General features: G+C 49.5%; 2 protein-coding genes across 3 annotated transcripts; one reads left to right on the forward strand and one right to left on the reverse strand.

The window, feature by feature from the left end:
* The first annotated feature begins 966 nt into the window (after positions 1-966).
* On the forward strand, positions 967-5,842 carry LOC141936729 (antiviral innate immune response effector IFIT1-like). The gene is made up of 3 exons (XM_074853954.1): positions 967-1,343; positions 1,385-2,921; positions 3,794-5,842. The coding sequence occupies exons 2-3, from the start codon at positions 2,917-2,919 to the stop codon at positions 5,121-5,123; spliced, it is 1,335 nt and encodes a 444-aa protein (XP_074710055.1). The 5' UTR covers positions 967-1,343; positions 1,385-2,916; the 3' UTR covers positions 5,124-5,842.
* A 764-nt stretch (positions 5,843-6,606) lies between these two features.
* On the reverse strand, positions 6,607-15,000 carry RACGAP1 (Rac GTPase activating protein 1). Of its 2 annotated transcripts, none has more exons than XM_074853921.1 (17): positions 14,932-15,000; positions 13,585-13,669; positions 12,925-13,127; positions 12,454-12,590; positions 12,163-12,232; positions 11,890-11,943; positions 11,074-11,151; positions 10,839-10,956; positions 10,507-10,637; positions 10,112-10,276; positions 9,678-9,773; positions 9,243-9,441; positions 8,803-8,908; positions 8,475-8,607; positions 8,217-8,352; positions 7,844-7,952; positions 6,607-7,547 (listed from the first exon to the last, which is right to left on the reverse strand). In XM_074853921.1, exons 2-17 carry the CDS (start codon positions 13,667-13,669, stop codon positions 7,472-7,474), a joined length of 1,896 nt encoding a protein of 631 aa, XP_074710022.1. In that variant the 5' UTR covers positions 14,932-15,000; the 3' UTR covers positions 6,607-7,471. The 2 variants fall into 2 exon arrangements, with proteins under 2 accessions (XP_074710022.1, XP_074710021.1); XM_074853920.1 differs by having other exon boundaries at positions 13,585-13,673; positions 14,932-14,994.
* Positions 15,001-18,659: the final 3,659 nt, after the last annotated feature.

Raw genomic sequence — 18,659 nt, forward strand, 5'->3', positions numbered from 1 at the left:
TCAGCTGAAGCTCCCTGCGACGTCCTAACCCCGCAGGCACAGTTTTCAGAGCAGCTTTTCCAGGCTCTGCCCCTCCTGCTTCCCACTGCGGATGACTTTGGGGGTTCAGAGCCCCTTCATTGTGCCCAACAAGAATCAGGCTGAGTCCGGATTTTTGTTCTTCCTTTTCCTGCTTGATAAAGGGCTGTGAGCCTGCTGGCCCTCTCTGCATTTCCTAATCAGTTCATTTGGTCTTATAAAGATTATTTATTCCTACAGCCCACACCACGTCTCTCTACTGCTAGATTATGGCAAGTACAATAGCTGTTACAAAGGAAGATGAAAACCAGGGCTCAGCCGTCCAGTCTTGCCCAGTAACAGCCCGCTGTGGGTAAAGGAACAGACTCGGGAGGAAGACAAGCAGATTCCTTTCCAAGGCAGCGAGGGGGGTTACAGTACCGGGCTGGTTCAAGCCCCCTCCGCTCCCAGCAGAGGAACTTTGTGACAGACGGGTGTTTTTCCAAACTCGGGAAACGTCTGGGCCAATAAACCAGGATTTCCTTTCAATCAGCTCAGAGAATTCGATCAGCATTACTTGATGTAACGTAACCGGTTTGGATCCAAGGACTGTTTCCATGCTCTCTCCATAGCTATTTGTATTTTTCTTCTCTGCGTCTTATTGCAGCTCTTTCGCTTTTCCTTCCCACCGTTTATCTTTCACAACACCAAGCCTTGCCTGTACTTCCTGTTTGGCTCTGTGGTTAGTAGTTTTCTCATTTGCTGTTATTTTTGACTTCCATCCAAGCTTTGTATGATATTAATAGCTATTTCACAGAACCGTAATCTTCCTCAAAGCAGTCCTAATATTAGCAGGAGAAAGAGCCAAGAGCCACTGCCGAGGCCTGAGGGACTCGAGCTCTGAATTTCTCCTCGGTTCTGCCAGCGCTGCCCACAGCCCAGCTCAGCCCCTGCCCCAGGGAGTCAAAACTTCTGTCCATCGCCCGACTCACACGGCCCCATCCTGGCCACGACAGGCAACAGAGAAGCAGCTTGTGCAAGCCAAACCGCACAGAAAGAAGATGCTTACGTGGGGATTCAAGAATTAGAACTTACTGGTAGTCTAATTAATGCCTCGGTCTAATCGAGATACAGCAATCACTTACCATTCATCCAGTTACAGCAGTGCTAACAACTAATACCCAAATCACTCAATTTCTGTTAAAGGTTGTCAGTAATAGGAAAAAAAGCAAACACAATAGGCAAAAATATCTGCGCCATCGCTCTAATGATAAATTCTCCCTTCTTCCTTTGCATTGCTGCAGCGACTCGTCAGCATCCTGAGGGGGGAAAAACGAGAGTGATGGGTTTTTTTCTTCTTCTTTGCTGGGAGGAATATGATGATAAGGTTGATTGTTTATTCCTCCTCAGTTCAGGGTCTACTTGGAGCTGGTTTCAATATATTTTCCATTACTCTCTATACTTGCATCTGTCTTCAAAGACCTGCAATTCCATGTTACATCCAGATATAGTGTGCATCCTGTGTTTTACCTATATTTTTTCTGTTACTGTTGTCCCAAAATTTGGGTTCTTTGACCCAGCATGCCACGAGCCAAAAACCACACAGAGTGGAGATGTTTATTTAATCCGCATCCGCGCAGAGACGGGTGCCAGGTGGCAATCCCACAGCGCTAGCCCACCGCACACCGGCAAGCGACGTGTTTATATACACCTCAAACTACTGGAACGCAGGTTTCAGGCAGTGACCAGTGGTTGGTTTGTTGTCACTCTGTTCCTCTTGGTTACCAACATGTCCCGGCTCCGTTTAAAGCCACGGTGTCCTTGCATCATTCTGTGCAAACACAAAGGGTGGGGGTCATACCTGAGTAGGGGGCTGTTTCTCATCAAGAGGTGTGGTTTTGTCACATGACAATGAGCTAAATTCATCTAAAGGACACAGCTTGGGCAAGTCTCTATGGTATCTCTGAGCACATGACCAAGAGAGGTTTCCTTGTTCCTGGATTCAAGGTTCTGTTCCTTTATCTTCTTCCTTCTGCAAGGCTCTACTATCTTTGAGCCTGTTATCCCCTCCCAAAGCCTTGTCCTGTGAAATGCTTCTTTTGTTTTAATCTTTAACCTTTCATCATTACCTCTAAGACCGGTTTCTGTCACCTGCCAAAACTGCTCTTCAATAATCAGCTCTGGATCACCGAGGAGTCACCAGTAGCCCTGGGGCCACCCCCTGCTCAGTGACCGTCAGCACCACTCGCTCCTCACGGATTTATCACGGGCACAGCCCTTGTACCTCCCGGTTACACAGAACTGCAAATTCAATTGCTAAAAATCAAGTGGGTAACAGCCACCTTGTTGCTAGGCGGTCGCTGTTACAGGTGAACAAGCTAAACAAACCACACCACGGCAGATCCAGGCGGGTCAGGGCAGATCCAGGCAAAACCAGGCTGACAAGCCCCAGTGCCAGGGTCCTACAGAGCCTGTGGCCTTTCAACAACGGCAATGTCGTATTTACATTCCGTAGCCCATTATCCTTCTCTTCTCCCACCTCAGCCCTGTTACTTTTGAAAAGCTTTAATGCTCACAAAGTCCTTTTCAGCGGGGAGAAGGTCTCGAGGGCTGAGTTCAGATCCTGCGGCTCTGGCCACTGGATTTCCTTTCTTGTTTATCCAGGCCTCAGCCCCATTTTGTGAAAGGAAGATACCAGCTTCAGGACGACCAGAATAGTTTCTTTCCTGTGTTAAGCTTTTCTCTTCCAGTTTTGTTTCACTCAAGAGACATTTTTTAATCAGACCCCGGCCAGAAGTGCTATCTCTGTTTGAGTCAACAGCTTGCAGAGCCGGTACTGCCCAGCGTATCCGCCGCGGCGTGGAAGAGGCGCAGCCCCAGCCACCGCTCCCGGACGGTGACACTACACCCACGGCAACAATGAGGTGAGTGCACAGTTTCTATTCTCGTAACGGCTCCCAGAAAAAGTGGGTTTGGGTTGCCAAGGCTCAGCAGAGTGTCCTTGTTCAGAACCACAGGATGGGCAAGGTTGGAAAGGACCTCGGGAGTCACCGTGTCCACCCAGAGCAGGTTGCCCGTGACCACGTCTGGACGGGATTTTGAGTATCTCCAAGGATGGAGGAGGCTGCACAACCTCTCTGGGCACCCTCTGCCCGTACTCTGTCATCCTCACAGCTCAAAGAAAAGCTTTCAGTTTGTGCCCATTGCTTCTTGTCCTGGCTCTGACTCTGCACCCTCCCTGCAGGTATTTATATACATTTCTAAGACTCCTCCGAGCCTTCTCTTCTCCAGGCTGAAGAGTCCCAGTTCTCAGCCTTTCCTCACATGCTCTGGGCCAGTATCTTCATGGCCCTTTGTTAGACTCTCTCTTCATTGAGCCATCTCCTGCAGCACCCTTCAGACAACGGGACAGCCCCCATTTCCTCCTCCTGGGGAGCTCAGAAGGTTTGATCCTGTGATTTTGGCTGGCTCTACTCTCCCTTGCTCACAGCTCAGCCCAGGGCCTTTGTCTTAGGTAAGATGAAAGAGCAGCCCTGGCTCCAGGCACTGGTGACTCCCCTTTGCAGAAGAGCAAGCCAGGAATGAAGCCTCCCAGACGGTGCCCTGAAAATGGGCTGATCAGAACAAAGATATACAAGTTTTTTAGCAGTTTGAGTGCAAGGGACACACAGAGCAAGTGGGGAGAGCCCCATCCTCCACCCCTCCCTCCTTTTTGTTTCCTGTACAACCAAGAGCTCCCTGTGGGTATCACCCCCCACACGCTGCCTCTTCATAACCCACATATTCCTCTTTGTAGCAACGAGCAACTGAAGGAGAAGCTGGATGCCCTTCAATGCCATTTCACCTGGCATTTGAGCGTAACGGACCACGTCGAACCTTCCCACGTCCTGCAGAAGCTGGCTGTTGAAATCAAGCACACAGTCCACCCAAACCGGGCAGCTCTCCTGGGGCTGCAGGCGTACCTGCACCAGCTGAAAGGCCAGGACAGAGCAGCTCTACAAAGCCTTAAAGATGCTGAAGAGGAGCACGAGAGACCAGGCGAGCAGCCCTTGAGAGCACACGCGTCCACGGCCGGGTCTGTGGTTATCTACGGGAATTACGCCTGGGTTCACTACCTCCAGGCCTCTTATCGGGAGGCTGAAAGCTACCTGGAACGGATTGAGCGGCTCTGCCCGGCTCCCTGGGACGCACGGCTGATCCCGTACATCCAGGCCCAGAAGGGCTGGTCCCTCTTGGCCATCAGAGCCCGTAACGGGGAACGGGCCAGAGAGTGCTTTGAGGTGGCGTTGATGCTTGAGCCGGAGAACAGAGATTTCCACGCTGGGCTCGGAATGGCTCTTTATTTCTCCTGTTGTTACTTCTGGTATCCTGACATTGCAGGGAGAGCCAGAATGCAATTGGAAAGAACCATCCTTGAGCAGCCAAATAACTACAGAGCCAAGATATATTTAGCCAAGCTACTCGAACAAGTGGATATAGAAAGATCAATTGGGTTGATAAAAGAAAGTGCAGAGAAAAGCTCCGATCCTGATGTCCTCAAAGCTTCAGCTTTGTTCTGGCTGCGACGACGGTCCACAGAGAAAGCAGCTGAGGTATTACAGCGAGCCCTGCGGCCGGATCCAGGTTACCACCTTCTCTACCAAACCCTGGCCAAGTGCTATAAGCTACAGTGGCTTAACGCAAAGGAAGAAGACAAGAATAATATATTGGAGGCAGCTATCAAGGACCTCGAGCAAATTCTTCAGAAACATCCAGACCTTGAGCTCGTGTTTGCAAAGCTGCAATTAGCAGAGCTCTGTGGTGCAAGAGACCCAGCACAGGAAGAGAAGATCTACAAGGACCTGGAGAAGAGAAAGGACACCCTGAGCCCCAAAGGCCTTCAAGCCCTTAATCTCTACTGGGGAAGGTTCTTCCTCTACCAGAAGAAATCATTAGATGAAGCAAAAGCAAAGTTTATGGATGGTTACAAAATTCCCCTGATGACGAGAGAGAGGAAGGAGTGTGGGCAGAGGCTGATAAAGATGGCGCGGCACTGCCCCCGTGACGAGGCCGATACCTTCTACCGCTTCATCGACGAGACCGACCGCCACTTGCCCGCTGAATTTGCTGGAACCGATCTAGACTGACAGCAGGAGCCCCAGTGCGGAGAACGCAGGGTATCCTTCCGCAAAGCTAGAAGGCATCAAGGACTAGTGTCTGTCTGTCCGTCCCTCCCACAGCAGGCCCATCGCCTCACAAGGGCTCGATCAGCTCCTCGGACCATCCCCGTGCCCGTTCACAAAACACAGACCTGGGTGACTGCGCTCAGTCCTGCTTCGGCGAGGAGAGAATGAAAACAGCGGTGAAGAACTTGGCTTAGGGGGTCTGAGCACAAGCCTTTACAGGTGTAGACCTGTGTCACTCCCATGGCAGGGCTGTAGATCAGAATTAAGTGCCGATTAGGGCAGCGTGAGAAATTAACTCTCTTCAATTACCAGATTTCTATCATTTGCACAAATAAGCAGATGGCTTCCTCCACAAGGTCACTGAGTGCGGAGGGGCCGTGATGAGGGTGAAGCCCTTGTGTTCAGGACAGAGATGGTCCCTGGGCTGTCCACCTGCTTAAAACACAAATGTAGCAAGAGCTAGCTGCTAATTAAGGAGCATATAGTTAATTGTATGCACATTAATTCTTTGAAGTGTGTGTGTGGGCTCACCCCTGTGAGCATAAAACAGGGGCTTTGCTTTCTTGCATTGGTACCCACTTAAGAGGAATCACTAGGACCAACATATTCATCCCTGTGTCTGGGGCCAAAGTGAAGCTTTTAATATTCTTCAATCAATAAATATTCCAAATTCTTTTCCACATGATGTCTGGTGTCTTCTTGCAGCCTAAAGCAACCGGAGCAGGGACTGCCAGAGACACACCCTGTGTTCAGTTCTCAGTACCCCTGGGTTCAGCTCTTCCTCTGCACGGTCCCCTCTGCTCCCAGATCCCACTCTGGGAGGGGTGGGCACCCCCCGGCCCAGCATTGCAGGCACCTTCCCAAGCAGCAAACAACTGGGGGTGGCTTGTGAGGGTGTCCCCAAGCCCCATCCATCCCCACAGGGATCAGGGCAGGTCCCGCTGCAAACGCCCCAGTTTCTGCTCCAACAAGGACCAGGCAAGGACCCAGTTTGGGAGATGATGGTCCAGAAAAGGCCAAGTGTGTCCAAGACACGGGATCTGGGGGAGGGGAACACACCTCAGTGCCTCTCACGCAGATCTGGTGTGTGTGAGGGGCCAGAAACACCCACCTGCCCGGGGGGAAGGGGAGCAGCAGCCCCCCAGCTCCTGCAGTGGGTCAGAGCGGGGGTGCAAACGTGGCCAGAGAGGACTTCACCCTCCAGCCCCTGCAACCAAGGGGCAGAGAGAGAACCCAGGCCACCACGTTCAGCCCAGGCTATTTCACCTCCTGCTACAACACTGAGGAGCAAAACTGTTGTTCTCCTCCCTCCTCTGGACCCATCAGCCACAGCCCAGTGCTTGATCCTGCACCCCAGAACCTGCACTTGAGGACAGCACCTCGCTCCACAGGCCCTGGTTAAGACTCTGGAGCATGAGTAAAAAACATCAACCAGAGCCATAGGTCATGTAGAATCATGATTTACTTAACTGCACAGGGCAGGACAGTCTTCCAGAACTCAATTAAAAAAACCAGCAATTTTATGAACTTTTGTACATGTTCCACACTTTTTTTTTTCCACACAGCACTGAGCAAGGTCACATATCCCCATTTGGGGAAGCAGGGACTCCCAAAAGCAAGGGTGCTATTGAACTACCCTCATTCCCCCCACCAGGATGAGCAGCACCATTTAGAACACCCAGGAATCCTTTGGGTTTGCATCTACAGACAGCCCTTTACAAAATTTTCCCCTTGTAAACACAGTATCAGGAAACGTTTCTTTAGAGGAAGCCCCAGTCCCTCTGGCAGTTAATTAAACAGCGTCTTTTGTCCGTCAGACAAATGCAACACTGCCATCCTCAGGACTGCAGGCTGCACCACCGCAGCGCAAGGCAACAGTTACAGACTGGTGGGTTACTGGAAGGACTGGATCCTGACAGAGTTCCCCTGGGGTGTCACTGCTGTGTGAAAAAACAATCTATGGAGTTTAAAAAAAAACAATAAAAAAACCCCATATGACTGTTCCACTTTGTATGGGTGGAAGACTGGATGCTATTGAAAAGTGTCAACGAGTTCCTCTAACATTTTTAATTAACACTTTGAACAAATCCTGTTAGTTACTTACTTTACCAATCCTAAATTTAGCACAACATTAGATAATAAAAATACATTGCACAATAAAATCCCATTAAAAGTCTCAGTTAAGCTGAAAGATAAAAGGAAAAATCTTATTACATAAGCTGCCGAGGGCCGCGGCGAGGACTCGCGTTTGCTGTACTGGTGTATACTGGTGTGCAAATGCTGGGATGACACCGACTCCCAGGGCCACTTCACTTCAGCATAGGAGAGGCAAAAAAGTTGCCCTGATGCCCAAGCTGAGTTGTTGACTTGCTTTTGCTCCCAAATCTAGTTCAAGAGAGGTAGAAAAACAGCAGTTAGGGATTTGGTCTAACGCTCTGCCCTTCCCAGGGGCCATTCACCCCCCTCCCAAACCAAGGGTTCCTCCCCCTCCCCTAAGAGGATGCTTGTTAACCGTTACGCAGCTCACACTGTTACTACAGCACTGATTAAGGGAGAGTTGCCCGAGTAGTAAATCCAGGTTGCTCCCAGAACTGGGTCTAAAAGTCTAGTTTTAGTTCTCCTTGAACGCCCAAAGCACCTGCAGTCATCCCACCACTTCCACAGCCCCTGCTGGCACTTACTTGGGGGTGGTTTTGCTGAAGGTGGAGCGGACTCTCTGGGACAGGGAGTTCGACAACGGCGTCTTGGAGAGCTGCTGCTCCGGAGTAGTGAGGGGTCCAAGCATGCTCACTGCCGAGAAAAGAGAGGCAGCAAAGTGAGCAACACGAGGACAGCTGAAGTTTTCATTGCCATGCAAGGAACATTAGACATTCCCTAGCATCTGTCAAAAATACTAGACAAATCTGGCATTTCCTGGCACACTTTTCTTCCCTCTTCCTCCATCAAGCCTGCAGGAAGGGCTAGCTCCAACAGTCTCACAAGCAGCTTTGATTGAGGGTCATTAATTTTTAATACAGCAGCTGCACAGCCCATAGAGCAGCACCCAGGGATTACCTTTAACATCTGGTGTCTGCGGAGTGGAGCAGGCGTTGCTGTTCTCAATTACGTGTGCCGGGTCAATGTTTTCCTGCTCCACAGCCATCAGCTGGCTCCAGTAGTCCACAGGCAGCAGCAGAAGTCGCTCCACCACCTACAGAGACACCTGTGAGCCGCTGACGCTACGCAGCGATGCCAGGCAGGCACTGCCTCGCCTCCCTCCAGAGATTCATGTGACTTCTTGAAGCAGGACACATTTGCCTCCTGCTGACCTACCTTGGGCTGTCGCTTTGTGTCCTGCAGCAGCGTCATCGGGTCAGGATCGGGCACCGCGTGGGCCACTATTGTGGGGCCAAAGACTTTGGCCAAGTTGGTAACATCCATTTTAGTGTCTGGGCTCTGAGCCACCCTATGTTAAAAGAAAAATCATTAAGAGAGAATGTAGCTTCTCCCCTCACTTGTCATACAACTCCCCCATCCCACACATATTTCCGCCTCTGAAAAAGCAGTTTTCTTCCAGAATGAAGACTTTATGCTCACAAGCAGCAACAAGAGCCAACTAGAGAATCTAATCTTTCAGAACTACCAGGCCATTTGAACGTACCTCTGCAGGTGGATCATGAGGAAAGCCAGGGTGTCCCTGTTGGCCTGAGGAAGTTCAGCAACCGCTTGGTACATAGCAGCAACACTGTTGTCCTCATCCAAGATTTCTGGGGGAAAAAAGTAATGTTTAGACCTCAGAAAGTGGTCCCAGAGGCACAGCTGTAACAGTCCCCTCACAGCAATAGCTAGCCCGAGAAGCAAGGAAGCCAGAAACTCCACATGCCATTGTAATAATTTTGTATCCTGCTCGAGCACTAGAATTTGTTTCTTTCCTCATCCAAGACAGTACAGCAGGAGAAAGACCTTCCCAGCACGTCGTCAACACAGCCGCAAGCACGAGGGCTCCGCGGAGCGCTGCGCTCTGCCACTTCACGTGACACCCAAAGCCATGACCGCCAAGCCCAGGGAAAGGCTTGGAGATGTCATCTGGCAACTCCTTACCTGCAGCTTCCATGAAAGTCTTGTTTAACCGGAAAGTGAGAAGGGGTTCTTTCAGGCTGCGTAGAAAGTCCTTGAGAAGGCCGCAGATTGCATGGATATCGTCCACTTTACTGAGCAAAGGAACATTTTTTGCTCTAAGAAACTTGTCTTTCAGTTCCCTCACTGTCTTGTCACAGCCAGATATCCGGTAAAGGCCTGTCTATTAACAGAAAGCATTGCTTAGAGGCAGAACATCAACCACACATATAAAGCTGCATTCTTCCACTCCCACTTACTCTCCACTCCTGAGCGCTCTACACAAACACTGTTGCTCAAAGTCACCCACTGAGCAGCACTATATACACCATAAATAAGAGATATTTGGGTTAACAATTTGTTTCCCTAACACCATAACCCATTTCATTAGCGCTGTTTCACACCTCATTTTCTTTTTACCTCATGCAGCCCTCGCTGCTCGATCTCATTAACACAGTGCACAATGATGGAAGGGATCATCGGAGGAGTAGAAGGGACAAAGTCCATCAAGGTCCCCTAAGAGGCAGAAGGGAAAATAAAAACAAAATGCTCAGTCTTCAAGACATGGTAAATCTTAGAAATTCACAGATCTAGGCTTAAAAAAACAAGTATTGTTTCTTCTTCATCAGCCCAATGCTGCAGGACTGCCTACCCAGAGCTGCCATGTTCCCAACTCAACACCCTCCTAACATCGCATCCCTCCCGCCCACCACCCTGGTTACTGGAGGATACATTAGCAAGCTCATTTGCATTTTATTATGCAGCTCTGAGCAACAGGAGCTCCTCTGGGGAAGGCAGACTCATCTGAGCCTCAGCACGCTCCACCTCTGCCCAAAGGGCACCCCCAGGCTCACCTCTCCGATGCGGACAGGAGTGCCCACCAAGGTGGGGATGCAGGGGAGGGGGCAGCGGTCCCGACACTCCGGATGAGCCACCACACGGCAGTCTTTGCACTTCAGAGAGATTTTTCCAAATTTTACTCTCTTTCCACACGGAACACACGATTCTGGCTTGATAACCTAATGATTCAGAGCATACAGATGGGAAGAGATTCGTGCTGTGTAGTAACTCTGCATCTCAAACTGGATAACCACAGAGGGTAACACACCCTGATCCGTGCAGGTAACCGGTACAGTTAATACTGACTTGAGACATAACAGCTGGTGGCCTTTCATCAATAGCTTGAAATCACACACATTTAAAAATGGAAGGAGATGCTTTTTCAAGCTCTTCCTGCCCGCAGACTTACCGTCTTTGAAACAAAATCGTGCAGCCTCACTCCCGCGTTGTGCTGCGGGGTGCCAGAGCTATCAGTCTCTGATTTGGATTCCAGCTGCTTACTGCCCAGGCTTGACTCGCTGCTCCAAGGCTGCAAAGGGCCTGAAAGACAGGAGAGGAAGAGCAATGACTGCATGGAATCACCCTCCACCCCTCATAACCTTTGCTTTGAAAGCAAGTGCATCATAAACCAGAGGCAACTGCCCAGGTCCTGGCAGAAGGCAACCCTACCGCGTCAGGATAAGCCTCCGGCCTGCTAAGCAGCTGCTTCAGGACTAGGACAGACGGAGACAAGGCACCTACCGCTCTTCCGCCGGCTCCTCAGCCCGTACGGCACCGTCTGGATAGTGGAGATGGCCTCAATGGGGCCACCATCATTGGGGACCATGAGAGTTGTCTTTGCTACTATGGATTCATTTCCCTGTAATGAGAAATACGCGGTTAGTGGCAGCACTACTGACAGGACATGGGCTTTTCAAGCTCGTTGGCCCTAGGAACATGTATGAAGTGCACCCAGACCCAGATGGAACCACCATACCTGGTCCACTGTGGAGCCAATTGATCTGGTTTTCTTCTGAGGACCTGGTGGGCCTTCAATGAACTGCCTGGAAGACCGCTGGAAAGATACAGTACATTTGTGTCTGTGAAGCAGGGATGCTGTTAACTTAGTGTTATACTACTTCAGCATAACTAGAAGGACTGAACAATTGTCTGCACACATCACAGACGCATTAAGGTCTTCCACAGTACCTGTTCTTCATGGCAACCTCAAGGTTGCCACGAAGTATCAGGAGGCCTCTATATACTGCTCTTTCAAATAATTCTCCTAGCCAGCTTTATAATCCAATTCAGAAAAAAAGAGAGAAAGGAAGAGGAAAAACACCCAAACAAAACCACACACACAAAAACAGGCGACAACTAAGCAAGTCCCAGACTCCTCCCAACTCTGCTAGTGCTGATTTCAGGCTGTCCTTTCCCACCTGTGCCTACCACATCCTACAGCGGACCAGAACAAGCACAAGCTCTTTTATAGAAGAGAAAAATATTAACTTCCGACATGATTTTCCCCGATCTGGCAGCTGTTAATAATTAAGTGCTTTCTGCAAAATCTAGGCCATAAGCAAGCAAGATATGCAGAACTCCAGTCATTTTCAGTAGACAAACAGCAACATCAGAATTAACTTTATCTAAATTGACACGGCAGGTCTGAATTACAGTAGCAGCACATCCATCCCAAGTTTGATTGTGATTAGTGGCTCAGACATCATTAGAGGTGGTGGTGAGATGACAGATGGTGACATTGTGTCAGCTAAGGCTAACAAAGGAATCCATTTGGGGGAAGAATTGAACATACCCGCTTCTCTCTCCTTTTCAGTCTGACAGCTTTCACCACAGAGGAGTCCCAGTCCTGGGGGAAATGCACAATGCTGGTTAGCTCAGTGTAAATACCACCCAGCATCTGGCCAGGACTTTCATTAAGTTTTAGCCAATGGTACACCAGAGAAATGCAAATCAGCTCTACCAGTTTAATACCACAGTAACCTACACACAAGAGGTCTCTAGAGATTAACCCACACCCCTAAGGTTTTACAGCAGAGGAAAACTTTAGAACTTGGAGTTACATTACCAGTGAATCATCAGTCTTATCAAAGCTGATGTCTGACAGAATTGAGCCAGATTCATCTATTGTAGACAGCCTAAAAAAAAAATAAAAATCAAAAATTAGAAGAGACTTGTATCGGTTTGGCTTTCAGTCAGCCAAGGTTCCAGAACAATCTTTCTGACTCAGAAGAGCTGTATTTCAAGCTGGAACAAAAGTAAAATTCTGTCGATATGGGTGCAGTACGTGTCACAGAGGTACAGGGCTGGATTGATATTTGACACTTATGTTGCTTAGACAAAATGCAATTTTGCCTACCTCTTGTTGCCTGAACCCCCTACAGAAACCTGTGGCCTGTTAAGAAAGGCGAGGGCAGACTTCTGTTCTTCGCTTAGCTGAATGCTCCCGGAGGCATCACACATGAGCAACTCTCGAATCAGTTGTATTTGCCGCTCCTGCAAATGTAGATGATATCAGAGGCTGCCACAGGATAAACTGTGTTTAATTACTTCATGAACCAACCTCAAGTGTACAGTGTAAGGTAATGGCAGGTAACGCACAAGCGACAGGGAATGGCAGCTCAGATCCAAACAGCAGCCACTCGTCTTTTTCCAGACCAAAGCAGACGGCTGCTGCCAGGAGCCAAGCCAATTTATTGTTGTTGCGTTTTTTCCTCCCCGGGAAAAAAGTTATCATGAGCACCAGTTCTTATTTTCCATAGATCAATGCAGTTTAATCACCTTGTCTCCACACTCTAAAGAGCTAACGGGTAATAAAGGAATTACTCACCAGCTTTTCACAGTCCGTTTCAGCTTTTTGCCTTCGTTTGATCTCCACATCCACTTGATTGCGAGCATGTTTCAGCTTCACGTCCAAAGCGCTACGTTCAGCTTCAGTTTTCATGAGAAGATCTTTGTACCTGCCAAGCTCATGCTCCGTTTTCTGCCATTTTCTGCGATACTCTTCAAAGTTCTTCGCTAACTGAATAAACTCTGGAGAAAAGACACGTAAATCTTCAGCTACCCAGGCAAGCAAAGGAGATGCAGCAGCCCTCCTTTCCCTGACAGTAGATATCTATTAATATAACCGGCTCTTGACTGAAGAGTGGAGAAGCCAGCCTTTTGGCAAACCCACCCACACTATAGATGTTCATGAGATCTTGCATTTTTCAGACCAAGTCCTTCATGCCAGCATCAGCCAGAAAAGCTACAACACGAGACCCCGCGTGGATGAAGTCAGCTTGCTACAAGCAGAACGTGGCCCTGCCTAGTTCAGCCTGTGACTTTGTATTCCTAGACACTGAAAAAGCCCTCAAATCTGACTGCCTGTAGCAGCCTTATTACCCATGACATCATCAACAGATTCTTCAATATCAGCTAATAATGTTTGTTTGTGTGTTTATGTTCTTACAGCAAAGCCAGCACAACCCACCTCAGAAACAGAACTTACGGTATTCATTTCCTTCACTTAAAACTTCAGCCTGGCGCATAAGTTGATCATACAGACTCCGTAAGTTCAGCATCGCAGTCTCCATCTTCCTGCCAAGAAACCAGAGCTAAATAAACAGCCCAGCCCTTTCTTCCCACCCCCAAACAGAAAATGTGTTACCAACCCCAAAAGCCTCAGAATTACTGATTTTTTTAAGGCGAGTTTTAGAAGCCGCACAAACAAAAATACATTAAGAGTTATGTTTTATGGAGATATGTGCATCTAAATTCTTTTGTAGGGAATGAAGATCCTCACCCCTCCACAGTTTACAGACAGCAGAGCCACAGGGAGAAGCAGTACAGCTCCCCACCTTATTGCTGCAAATATTCTCCAGTATACTACAGAGGCAAGATGATCCCAAATCGTTCTCTTTCTGGAAGGCTGCAGAACACAGCCCATGCCCTGTATACGAATAACTTGGTACTATATAGGCCACTAAAAATCTGCAAGTTTTCAGAGCTTCATAAGATAAAAATAGGAGCAACATTCTGTGGAATTTTAATACAGTTTTAAATTTAGCTGCATTTTAAGTTACAGCTCCTCCTGCAAATCGCTGTTAAAATTCAGCCAGTCAGCACATTTTCCTCAAACAGTAGCAACAATGGCATAAACAGAAGCAACGAAGAGGAAAGTCTCTAGCTCAGCAACACAGAAATTACTTCACTAATACAAGAGGTTGCTGGGGCACAGAGGACAACCTTGACTAATGAACTCGCACCAGGAGCGGGTGCGGACACAGTTGGGAGGTGCCAGAGGGGAGCACAACACCCCAGCTCAGGGGCCCGCCGTGGAAAGCTTTGAAGTACTCGATTTGCAGTTACGGGCTCCACAGACATAATATCTCGGGACTTTCTATATTATGTGGACTACACGGTGAGGAAAAGCTTTCTGCTGAAAGCCTCTCCTGTTCCTTATCGTCTGTTAATCCCTCGCAAGGGGCACTACTTTTCGTGCCTTAATTACCAGATCATTAGCCCCGAGCCCAACTCGACGGCAGAGGCTGGGGAAGGCGAGGGACCAAGGCCAGCCCGTAAAGGCCCCCCAGCCGCCCTCCGGGGCACGACCCTTGGAGGCAGCGAGGGAAAAGGTCTCTGAGGAAACCGCCAGCGAGGGAAAAGGTCTCTGAGGAAACCGCCACCGGACCCGCCCTGGGCGCCGGCCCGCGCTGCGCCAGGAAGGCGCTCCCCGCGGCCGGCGAGGGGGTCATGAGGCCTAGGCGAGGCCCGGTACCGGGGCCCCGCGGCCCCTGCAAGGCGCCGGTACCGAGACCCCACCGCTGTCCCTCAGCCCCCGCTCCCGCACACTCACCTGGGCCGCCAGCCCGGCTCCAGCTCCGACTCCAACGGCCCGGCCCAACCGCCCCGCTGTTCGGTTTGAATCCCCGCTGCCAGCCAATCCCAGCGCGCTACTCACCCTGCCGGCCTCTCATTGGCTCTGCTCTCTCGGCGGCTGAAGCCAAGCCGGCGCCATGTCTGCTGAGGGCGTGGCCTGTCCGCTCCGCTTCCCGGCGCGAGGGCGGACGGTGGCCTGGACAGCCGCGTGCTGAAGCCGGCCAAGCGCCATCTTTACTGCTGGTTGCTGGCTCCGGCCCGTGTCGCTTAGCAACAGAGCAGGCCGGGGACGCCGACAGGGCCTAGGCCCCCCGCCATGGAGGGCGGCAGTTTCTCTGAGGGCCCAAGTGCAGCCGATGTACCAGAGAGGCTGTTTTGGGGAGAAAAAACTGTTCTCAGGCCGACCCCCGGGTGTAATTTTAAGCAAAGCCATTGGCACACGGTGCGGGTGTTGAGCCCCCCCACACTGGTTCTGCAGCGCGCAGCAAGGCCTACGCAAAGATGCTGGATGCAAACCATAGCTGGCTCAGAACATTGATACTTCACCAGGAGGCCTTTTATTAAGTGTTGTCGTTTGAGAAATATGACGCCTCGACTGATTTTTGTCTTTGAAACGTTGATCTGAGTAACAGCCAGCAATCCGTCCTGCGTGCCAAAAGGCAAAACCCCATTTCAAGCCGTGTACGAGTCTTCCATTCGCAGACTTTTAATATGCAAACCGATAAAACACAACCCAAAACCCAACAATTACAAGAAGTGAAATCACATAATCATAAAATAACAACGCGTTTTAATCTTTTAAATCTGAAACAAAACAGCGGGTAATTGAAGAATGGATATTAGCAATTAGAAAGCGGAACTAAATGCTTAGAATTGCTAAGTGGAAAAGGGAGTTCGTAAAGCAGATTGCTCTCTAACATCCAGCTGCTTTGTCAGAACTGCTTTATTTAGGTTATATAGTCTGCTTTAACTTAATTAATAATAATTAATTCATAATAGATTGTAAAAAGCCTCAAGGTCTCCTGAAAAGTAAACATTAATGAGGCTTCCTTGAGAAAGATAGTCAAAGTTATCTACATTTTATAGGGGAACTGAGGCCCAGAAGAGACACAACTCATCCGCCGTGTCAATGGCAAAGCAAGAAAAAGGCACTGACCTTGATATTTGACCTCGTGGAACGGAAAATCATCCAAATGCCCAATTTGCTCCAGTCTGGAAAGCAACTTGAAGGCTGATAGTTACACCTGGCTCTGCTGAGAGCCTCTTGTGCATGCACATCCCCTCCTGGCACTTATTGCACCCCCATTTCTGAGGAGGTTCAGCTGTTTCGGTGTCAGCCCCGGGGCCTCCCGCAGCTCCTGCCTGTAATTAAATCTTCACAGCTAAGATGTCTCTATTGGCAGATCATATTTATAGGCAGGTTGTTTTAGTGTCATTCTTAAGAGTTAAGGAGGCTTTTGCTCATAAGCAAATTCTCTTCTCTTTTAAATTGTCATCCGCAATCTTGTGCCAATAAAAAGGCACATTATTTCAGATTATTGCCCCCGTGGTGCTTGTAGTGAGTTACTGCGTTAGGTACTGGGTTTCAGTGTTAGGCAAATTAGATTTCTTCCATATGTGTTCGGATGTCGTACTTCCAAATGCTCCTCTGAAACATGATGGGTGGGAGCTCCAAGGGCATCGGTTCCCCCAAAAACCTTCTCAGACGCCCCCTCACCTGCTGATACGATGTGGACATGGCAAATGGGCCATGTCCTGTGGCACATGCCACTTGCTCGATCCCAGCCCCGGTCCCTAAAAGCTTTGTAGTTTTTCTTTCCTCCTTCCTGACTGATGCATGATGAGAGCAGAGAGGTCAGGAGCACCTTTCATACATCGCTTTATTTCAAGGGAGAAGAAAAGGCATAAGGATTGAGGGCCCTTTCAGGAGCTGCTTTATTGCAAAGTAATTATACTCTCTTTTGTTTGCGTCGCGGAGGGGAGGGAGAAGCCTTGAAATGTCTCATCTGGGAAACCGTTAATAGAATTTATGCTAATTTGATGATTCCGGCGATTACTGGCGGAAGCACTTCACATTTTCAGGCAGTAGAAATTCTCCTCCAATTCCTTCTGCAGTCTCACTCCGTTTGGTCTTTAGCCCATTCGCCTCCTCCAGCCACCAGAGACTCCTTTGCTGGGCAGCGCGTGTGGACCCCACGATGTGACCGGGATTTTTGCTTATGACGATGCCAACAGGCTCACTGGTGACCTCAGGCCTCGATGTTTTGGGGCAGGACGCAAAGAAATCTGCCCCGGTGCCTCATTGTGCTAGCAAGCAGCCCTGCAGTAATAAACCTTTCCCTCCCAGCTTCATCCTCTGGTAGAGCTTCGCAAACACATAATTCTCTGTGCCCGGCTCCTGCCTAATTAACTCCAGAATTGCAAACCCATTTGTGCGGCTTTGTGCTCAGGGGAAACCTTTATTAAGTTCCTTTTAATCCAAAACCGGTTAGACCATGATGGTTTTCATGAACGGTTATTCAAAAAAAAAAAAGGGGGGGGGGGGGGGGGAAGAAAGCGGAACTAGAAAGTTTAAGACAGCATCCTTTCTCCAGGAAAAAAAAACAAAAAAAAGCAGAAAAAATTATCTTAGGTGCATTTCTCTTGATGCATTAATACAGCACGTGCTTCAAAAGGAGTGATTCGGTGGCGTGAGGAAAATACCCGGGAGGCTGAGCAGGGAGAGCAGCCTGGGTTTAGCCGGAGGAAGCTGGACATTTTGGGGAATTAATTTCTAATTTCTCGCACCTGGCCCGAGCCGCAGGCCGGCAGATGGCATCACGCTCATGCCGTTGGGCGGGAGCTGCGGGGCCTCAGCCATCGCTCGTCTGCAAAATATTGCTCGGCGCATCGCCCGTGCAGTCTGCGAGGAGGGTGCCAAAGCAGCCGTGTTTGCACCGTCGGCCCGAACGACGAACCAGATTTATCTGCCATCTCCTGCCTGCGTGAACCCGGGATAATTCCTCCAGCGGCGACTGGCATCGGGGTAAAGAGCTCTTGGATGGGATCAGCCAAACCTGTCTGCAGCAGCACACGATCCATCCTCTCTGCTTCTCATAGTGAAACATTGCATTAATGTTAGCAGAGAAGCCACGGCCTTATCCTGAACTCCTTAAAAAACAATGGGAGTCTCTATTGCCTTAATCTGGCTTTTAATGAATGACCTCTTGTCACTGGGAGCTGCGTGCAGTGACAAAGGACCTTTGTGGGCTGATATTTATGATTTCATTTAAGCCAGGGAGTAAGCTAAGGAAGAGGGCTGGAAAATAAGAGCTATGCTGATGTTTCCTGCTTTAAACTCAAGGGATCTTTATCTAGTTTTTGTATTAATACAGTTGTCATCTCTTAAATATTTGAGCATCTCGCAGCCGTGAATGCTCCCACGCTGGAAGGACACGCAGGTCACGCTCGCCGACAGGGTAGGGAACGACTCCAACCCTCCCGAGCCCCACACATTCCTCTAGGTCCTAACATTGGGGTGGGGGAAAGGTTTTGCATTTTCCTAGTATCCCCCCAAAATTCCACACATCAAGCAGGCCAAGCTCTGCTGTGAGAGCCCACGACCTGCTCGCGGGGGGCCGGTGTGCAGCCCCAGGCTGAGCGCAGCCACCGGCTCCGAACACCCTTCCCCGCACCAGCGACTTGCCAACGCTGATAAATTTTTGC

The sequence above is a fragment of the Strix uralensis genome, chromosome 33 (assembly GCF_047716275.1).
Source record: "Strix uralensis isolate ZFMK-TIS-50842 chromosome 33, bStrUra1, whole genome shotgun sequence".
NCBI classification, from domain to species: domain Eukaryota; kingdom Metazoa; phylum Chordata; class Aves; order Strigiformes; family Strigidae; genus Strix; species Strix uralensis.

Bases quoted from the DNA above. Each gene is read 5' to 3' on its own strand.
- RACGAP1 (XM_074853921.1), bottom strand. From the start codon at position 13,669: ATGGAGACTGCGATGCTGAACTTACGGAGTCTGTATGATCAACTTATG. The intron at 12,233-12,453 runs GTAGGCAAAATT...TTTTTTTTTTAG, and splicing joins GGGGGTTCAGGCAACAAGAG to GCTGTCTACAATAGATGAAT. The intron at 10,277-10,506 runs GTAAGTCTGCGG...CTGAATCATTAG, and splicing joins ACGATTTTGTTTCAAAGACG to GTTATCAAGCCAGAATCGTG.